The sequence below is a fragment of the Salvia hispanica genome, chromosome 1 (genome assembly GCF_029641045.1).
Source record: "Salvia hispanica isolate PSC_SH4W2 chromosome 1, Shi_PSC_v1, whole genome shotgun sequence".
In the NCBI taxonomy this organism is placed as follows: Eukaryota; Viridiplantae; Streptophyta; class Magnoliopsida; order Lamiales; family Lamiaceae; genus Salvia; species Salvia hispanica.
This window is the reverse complement of record NC_142692.1, coordinates 6,212,107-6,220,234: the sequence shown is the minus strand read 5'-3', so window position 1 is coordinate 6,220,234 and position 8,128 is coordinate 6,212,107. Positions and strand designations below refer to the sequence as shown.

General features: G+C 37.4%; 2 protein-coding genes across 4 annotated transcripts; both read right to left on the bottom strand.

Annotated features, from left to right (window-relative positions):
* Positions 1 to 1,398: 1,398 nt before the first annotated feature.
* Positions 1,399 to 4,575, bottom strand: LOC125185278 (serine/arginine-rich splicing factor RS40-like). Of its 3 annotated transcripts, XM_048081788.2 has the most exons (7): positions 4,501 to 4,575; positions 4,325 to 4,360; positions 3,719 to 3,841; positions 2,734 to 2,846; positions 2,352 to 2,587; positions 1,846 to 2,115; positions 1,399 to 1,763 (listed from the first exon to the last, which is right to left on the bottom strand). In XM_048081788.2, the coding sequence occupies exons 3-7, from the start codon at positions 3,822 to 3,824 to the stop codon at positions 1,619 to 1,621; spliced, it is 870 nt and encodes a 289-aa protein (XP_047937745.1). In that variant the 5' UTR covers positions 3,825 to 3,841; positions 4,325 to 4,360; positions 4,501 to 4,575; the 3' UTR covers positions 1,399 to 1,618. The 3 variants fall into 3 exon arrangements, with proteins under 3 accessions (XP_047937745.1, XP_047937744.1, XP_088918954.1); XM_048081787.2 differs by lacking the exon at positions 4,325 to 4,360 and having other exon boundaries at positions 4,501 to 4,525; XM_089062828.1 differs by lacking the exons at positions 4,325 to 4,360; positions 4,501 to 4,575 and adding an exon at positions 3,041 to 3,276.
* Positions 4,576 to 5,766: 1,191 nt separating this feature from the next.
* LOC125221384 (ethylene-responsive transcription factor ERF086-like) lies at positions 5,767 to 6,620 on the bottom strand. The gene has a single exon (XM_048123502.2). It carries the CDS (start codon positions 6,595 to 6,597, stop codon positions 5,962 to 5,964), a length of 636 nt encoding a protein of 211 aa, XP_047979459.1. The 5' UTR covers positions 6,598 to 6,620; the 3' UTR covers positions 5,767 to 5,961.
* Positions 6,621 to 8,128: the final 1,508 nt, after the last annotated feature.

Sequence of the window (8,128 nt, the reverse complement as noted above, 5' to 3'; positions counted from 1 at the left end):
GTTACATCAGCATTTCTTAGTCCGACATTTTCCTTCTGCAGTGGTTCCGCCCTAGTGTCTGCCCTATCAATTAAAAACTCATTTTGTATTTAATTTTAATGTTATTATTTTTTTTTGTTTTCAATTACTAAAATATCAAAATATATTATAATTAAACACCAGAAATTTTTAAAAAAATACCTATATTACTTAATTAAAAAACTACATCACAGTACTTAAATTTTAAAAAAAAACTACATTACTAATTTTTTTTAAAAAAAACTAAACAAGTCATCTAAATCTAACTTCTTGCTCAAATTCTTGATCATCTTCTCAAGCCTCCGTCGGGCGATCGGATCGGTGGTATTCAGAAGCCTATACCGTAGCTCTCGTGAAAACCACTGAATTCCTAGATCGCTGAGGCCACGAGCTGAGTAGACGGAGTAGGCGGGGGAGCCTATCCAGACGCAGCCACGTTCTCTTTGGTCTAGGCTTTGGCAGTCTTGTTGCCAACAGGACGCCTAAAAGTAGACGTGGGCAGTCTCATAAAAATCACCAAAATGCGTCGAGATCGTCCTCGTCCGCGGTCCTGCAATGGGCGGACGAGGGTCGGGCGAGGCATCGAGAGTGACCGATCTTCCGGTCGCCAGACTCGTCCGCCCAATTGTCCTTCCCTCTACAATGAGCGGACGATCGCAGATGAGGACGAGTAATACGGATCTTCCAGACGAAAAATCAATCATTATGGATGCTCTTATATTGTAGTAGTACAAGAAAAAGAGAAATATTAACTATGTATCTTAAGATGTTTAATAGAAAAGTTAAAAACGTGTAATAGGTTCGACATAATGTTCTAAAATGGTAAAGGTATTATGGTAGTATCATTTATAAGTCAAACATTTATTACCCGGAAATAACATTTACTACTTCGCACAAGGAATACAGTAATGGGAAAATTACCATAAGATTTGACTATTCTTTTCAGTGAATGCTAGGAATTGGGCAATTAGTAGAATAAGAATTGTTGATCCTCGATTCGACTTTCTAAGACATTTAATTATTTCATATAAAAAAACGTTAGAAACTTAACACAGGTTTCCGACCACTATGGATCTTAGATCTGGATCTGATGATGAGTTGACTTCGAACCAATTTCAACAAGTGAGCCCATTATGTTAGTATTAAACTAAACGAATTCGATACCACACATTTCTAGTTAATCTATAAAGAGTGATAAAACAAAAACAGTAATTCTACAATTTTTTTAATTATAATGCCTGTTACAAAAATCCTTATTAATGTACTCCCCCTACTGTATTACTCCGTTCATATTATGCTTTAAAATGCCCCATCATAAAAAATTTTCGGAATAACCAAAAGCAGATAACCATAATCAGAAAAAGGGAATTAGAAAGCACATAATAAAATCCAAAGATACTTATAGTAGTCTAGTAGATACGTTTTCATGCAAAATCTCTAAACAAGCAACACTACATGGAGTCATGGAGTGGTGAATCTCTAGCGAACATAACATTTAAACCGAATACTGAGCTGGAAACTGTCCATAACAGTACTTCACAAGGGCCTGCTAACCGAACAGACCAAATAACCACCAAATTCTTTCAACAGCTCTTCTTAATCAAGAGTCAGATCTTCCACGAACAGGAGATCTTTCAGGAACGGGAGATCTTTCACGAACAGGAGATCTTTCAGGAACGGGAGATCTTTCACGAACAGGAGATCTTTCACGAACAGGAGATCTTTCACGAGCACGAGGCGAGCGGCTGAGGTAAATGACAAATGAGATGTTGAATGAACTTTGAGTTTCAACCATAAATAGAAATGAATATTAGTGAAGTGGAGTACCTTTTATATCTATCATTGACAGGGCTCACGGCTCTGCCATAGTCAGGGCTGCTTCTTCGATCAGATCGAGAATTAGGTGCAGCGCCATGCCCATAATCAGGGCTACCTCTTTCCCTATGGTATGGACTTGGGGAGCGTCCACCGCGACCATAGCTTCTTCCATTGGGTGGGGACCTGTCTCGACCCCTTCTATCAGGGCTAGAGACATGTCTTTTGTCATCATCATCTCGTGTTGCATACTCCACAGAAATAACCCGGTCCATGAACTTGCTGTGTTGAGGAAAAAGCAGTCTGAATTAGACGACTCGAACACAGAAGCTCACACATCTCAAATAAAGTAGGTTCTAGCATATTCATATCTTTCTTGTGCAAATTGAAGTTGGTATATGACATTAGGTGATAGTCAGGTTGCATTATCTTTGGGCAGTACTTCTATTCGCAGTAACCATCACCCACAACCCAGCGAAAAAAAACACCAAGTCATGGCTGTCTAAATATTAACAAACCTCATCTTAGCGCTTTCCAGTGCTCGGGTAGCATCTTCCTGCAACTCAAATTGCACAAATGCAAAATTTCTTCTGATTCTGACATTTGATATCTTCCCATAGTGTTCAAAATGCCTTTCAAGATCCCTGGTCCTTGTATTGACAGGGTCAAAGTTAATAACAAATAAGGTTTTCGAAGGCTTCGCATTGGCTGAAGATTTCCTTGAGCTGTCAGGATTTCTGCCACCACGTTCTTGCTGCATGTTCAAATTTGAGGATGTCAATTTTGTTATAGCATCAAATGAATCAATCCTTGTACATCGATGCAGTAAAACAGCCAAAAGGCAATATTAAGAATATAATGAATGATGTGCATATTATAAATAGACCATCCGAGATATACCTTGGTCCACTCAACACGTAGTTGGCGTCGTTTTCTGCCGAACTCAGATCTGTCGAGTTTCCTTATTGCATCCCCTGCATCACGCTCATCTTCCATATAGACGAAAGCAAAGCCTGTAGAGCATTAGAGCCCAGATGTTAAAAAAACAAGCTATAGGTCTTCAGCTGGCAAAAAGTGCAAATAAAGTTCAGATGGCTACAGTGAAGACATTCAATTACCAAATGGTAGAACTAATACATCTACCACCTATACCCCTGCAGATCTGAGGGATAGAAAGGAAAAAATTCATACAAGAAAAACACAACACCTGCCACTGGATCCGGAATGAACATGCTATTTATGTTGAAAGATGTCGGAAATTGAAGAGATGGCAAAGTCATGAGGAATGCAAAAGGCAATGGTGGAAAGTGTAGGATGGTGGGACCATGGCAGATCATATTGGTTCTTTTTCGAACAAACAAGAACATGTATCTTGGGCACAAGCCAGAAAATAAACGCAGAGAACCATCCATCGAGGAAGATTGTGGAATTTCCCAAGGAATCCTGCGCCAAAGAAACTTTTGAGCATGGAGGTTCCGCTACAGAAAAAAACGCGATGTTTCTTCTTCTGGCAAATAACATATATAAGCATTTTTATTAGCAATTATTTGACATAAAATATTTGCCCTCCAAACAGACTCAAAGGCTCCCTTCAAAGTCGGTCAAAATTTATACACAAAACAAGGACTGATACAATCAATCTGCTCCTTTCCTGTGGTTATATATTCAATGGCAATGAAGAGGTACATCATTCCCCTCCTGAATCAACCTCTTCACTAACATTCAGGACAGGGCACTAAAAACCTAACACAGAACCTTCTTGGGGAACCATGATGATTATTTGACAAAAAAAATTCAAAATTAATACGTACAAATAGCACTACGTGATCTCATACAGACTATAGATATAGATATCACAATAGCTTAATATAACACAGAACCTAACCTGATTTCATATCCACTCTGTCGACCCTCCCATATTTTCTAAAGAGACGTTCGACATCAGATTGACGAGCATCAAAGTCCAAATTCCCACAAAATACAGGCGTCATGATATTCTGAAACTTTCCTGCAAATTTACAATTCCTCATCTTTCAATATCATTCACAATGTAATTATTCTTGAAACACAGATAACCGAAACTTTTAGCAGCCAAATTGTCTAAAACAACACAAGTTTCAAGTGAATATATTAAGTTCATACGGAGTACTACATAATTCTCATTACAGCAAGTGAACAAAAGACTTTTCACTATTTTGCAAAAGTTTACCGGCAATTCTCATACTTAAAGACTTAGTCATTACTTTCTCCATAAAATAGCCCACAAAAACCACAAATCTCCTTTAAACTAGAGCATAAGAAGAAACCACAGGGAATAGATGGAGCAGATGAAGAATCGTTCAGCGCAGGTGAAAAAATTCGAAGAAATACACTTTACGATTGAAATCAAAATTTGCACAACCACAAATACCAAAACAAAAGACAAAGAGGTAAACAAAAACGCAAATTAAGTAGCCAATACATAGATCTGTTGAAATCCATTAGTAGAAACCTGAGTATTAAACCTCGAACTTTTTTACAATTCGATCTGAAATCCGAACACAAAACAATAAAACAATGAGGATTGAGAAAATCAGATCTACAAAAACACTCAATTCGTACATAATAAACACAAACAAATCCACGCGAACACAGATGGGAACAAAAGAAAAGGCATTCAAAATCCACCTTTTTCGAGCTTGTTTCTTTCTTCGGAACAAATTGACGTGAAGAAACCCTTGAACTTGAAGTAGTAATAAGTTTGAGCAATTTTCGGTAGTAGTAGTTGAAATCAAACGACAACGTATTGGACCTGGGCTTGTAATTGGGCCCATTGTTTAGGCGATTGAGATATATGGGCCTAATATTTCATCCGTCCCATAAAAATAAAAATATTTGAGACTATATGAATTTAAGTGTATATAATTGATAAAGTAAGAAAGAGATAGAAAGAAAAATTAATTAAAGCATTGTTAATATAAAATGGGATGCTATCTATGTTATTAGAGAAAAAGAAGTTACCAAAAACATAAATTGTGTTATTTTTATGGGATGGACTAAAATAAGAATAGTCTCTGCTTTTATTAAAGGAGGATGATGTATAGTAGTATTTGACAGTTTTTAAATTAAAGTTGAATAAATCTCTTTTGATAACATTAAGGGTATTTAAAAAACATTGCATAAGTTCTAACTAACTGTTCTATATAAGTATTTACTTTTTCGTCTTCACTGATAAATATTCCATTAAAAATTTCAGTTATATTTTGTATGTACTTGTTGGTTGGAACTAGAACAGCATATTTCATCAGATGACAAAGGGAGAAATACAATCACCACAAAATGGAACCTTTCGAAATTTAACTCAGGCGTTTGTTATAAGAAAAGGACCCGTCAATTTCATTACATATAAACATTTGATTTAATGAAGAATTCAAATTTTTGTGTGGTTATATGCATGTTTAGATATAATATTAATAACGTTGTTGTACACTTGCAACTAATTTCATGGCCTGCTCTTGATTTTCTTTATTATTGACACAAATCCAAACACCACATTCTTGCAATTATGAGATCACTAAATACTTCTATTTATGTATTCATGTTGTGAAATTAACTAAATTTGAGAATTTAGAACTTAAACTCGTGGCTTATTCCTCTTTTTTTGTTATTTCTCTTTGAGACTTCGTTAGATTAGTTTTAATATCAAGATGTTATAATAGAAATAGGACACTTTGGCATTGTTTTTAAAAATTTATGATAAATTTTAGATGAATTTGTGTTTTTATATTAAGAAAACCTTATCTTGAAAAGTCTGAAATGTTCTTAACGTGAAATGTCTGGCTTCGTCACTAGATTCAGTATAATTAGTACAACTTACTTTTTATGTTCAACGATGTAAACACAAGTATTAATTCCCTCTCCTTGCCACTCCTTATAAATTATTAACCCAATGTGTAATAGCAACAAAACTACCAAGTTGATGATAAAGATTAAAGAATGATTATGAACTAGTAAAGCAAGTGGATTGTGTTCTTGCATTAGCACTACTGTTTTGACTGGTTTAACCCTTGACCCATGTGAAGGCCAAAACTACATCTTCTTTCCATTATTCTTAATGTACATGTTTTTTTTCTTCTTTTGATTCAATCTTCACCACCATTCATTGGTTGCCGGAGATTCCGTAAACGTCGACGGCACTAAAACAGAGGACGAAACCTTGAATCTTTTGCTTCTAGAACCTTCTCCGGCGCCACTCATGATTTCGGAGCCAAATCCATCCGAGTCGAGCTGGGCACTTGGCACGATGACGCTCGGCTGCACGGCCTTCTCGATCTTCTTGATGTCGACGTGGCTGTATTGGTGGTGGTGGTGGAAGATGCTGGCGAAGGTGAAGTGGTCGCTCACTCTGCTCTTTGATGATGAGGAGGATTTGTTGTCTGTGTTTCGGGCCATGATGTTTTGGAGATTCTTGCTCAGCTTCGCCTTTAATGAGGAGAAGCTGAGGCCGTTGGATTGATCTGATGAGATGGGCGTGGGGCCCGTTGGGGCGAAGTTGGTGCGGGCATTCTCCCCGCGGAGGGCGCGTGCGGCCTCGTCGTAGGCGCGTGCGGCCTCCTCGGGGGTGTCGTAGGTGCCGAGCCAGAGGCGGACGCGTTGGGACGAGTCCTTGATCTCGGCCACCCATCTCCCGGACGGCCGCTGCCTCACGCCCACGAATCTCCGCGCCGGTGCTGGCTTTGACGTGGCTTGAGCTTTGGTGGGTTGTGTTGTGTTGAATCCAGCCATGAGTTGGTTAGTTTTGTTTGAATTGGAGAACTTAATTTTTTTTGGTTTTGGAATAATGTTTGGTGGTCTATTTATATTGGGGCTCAGGCCTAAGTGTAATTCTTGAGGAATTCTACTCAATTATTTGGGATTTTGTCCGCATCTAATTGAGTAATCATGCATATTTATTTTATGATTTATATTCAAATTGTGAGCTTGATTAGTTTGGCTTGATATGTAGCAAGCGTAGCTACGGAGAACTCTTGGATTAAAAAAATGGGGATGGCATCATTTCATGTACAAAAGTAACTAGTAAGTTGGCTGAATAAATAAATACTATAATAGGTTACATGGCTAAACTAAGAGATATATATGATCTAGCTGTTTAATCTCAATCTTTGACATCGAAATACTGTTGGATTACAAATCCATCCCACGTCGAATGAATAAGGGAAGTTGGAAGGTGTATATAATACTTGTTCAATCCCAATTAATTTGAAGTCTTTTGGGAGTGACCCAAAAACAAATTCGTGTTGGCTTGGCCCAAAGCGAACAATATCAAACTAATGTGCAGTCGACGTTCCTAACAAGTGGTATCAGAGCCCAGGTGGCTATGGGTCGGTGCCTGGATGAGCCCCGATAAAGGTTGGGCCCTGGATGACCTAGGGGCCAGGGCTGGAATGACCCATATAATTACTGTCCAACCCCAATTTTGAGCCCTTTTGGGAATGACCCAAAAACCCATATAATTACTGTCCAACCCCAATTTTGAGTCCTTTTGGGAATGACCCAAAAACAGATTCGTGCAGGCATAATCCAAAGCGGACAATATCAAACTAATGTGCAGTCAACGGTCCTAACAAATACCACGTTTGAAAGTTGTGAAAACTTGGATGGATGCTAAGAGTTGATGGCTAAAAAGCAAAGCTCGGCATTTGTGACGACCGAGCATAATTTATAACATGATCACAATATCGATTTTTCAGAAAACGAACTACTCCATGACACGGGCAAGAGCCACGATTTGCCTTCTTCACCTACAACCACAACTCAAACAACTAAATTTGTACTACTATTCACGTGTCTCAACATTTTTTTCATTATTTTTTATTTCATATAATTAATAGTAATTGTGTACATTTGTATGTCATCATATGCAAACGATAAAATAAAATATAAATTTAATTTAAATTTTTAAAGAATTACTCGTAAAACTGTCGTTAACAAACGTTAAAAAAACAGAAACATGTATACAAAAAATCAAAACTCGATTTTCTAAACTAATTTTTTGAGCTTCATTACATTAAATCTAAACTATTATAATTTTTTTGGCAGTTAATATTGATCGATTCCAAGAAAGAGGCGACCCCATGAAACCAGTCAAACTACACTAGGTGATCAAAATCGTGCTTACGAGCTAACAGCAAACAGTGTTCAACGCATTAAATTAAGGATTAGAGTGAAGACAAACATAAAACGGGCCTTATTAATTATGTGACTAAACCCGTTTTGGAACGTTAATTTTTGGATTAGTTTGAAACTCAAGATTAAT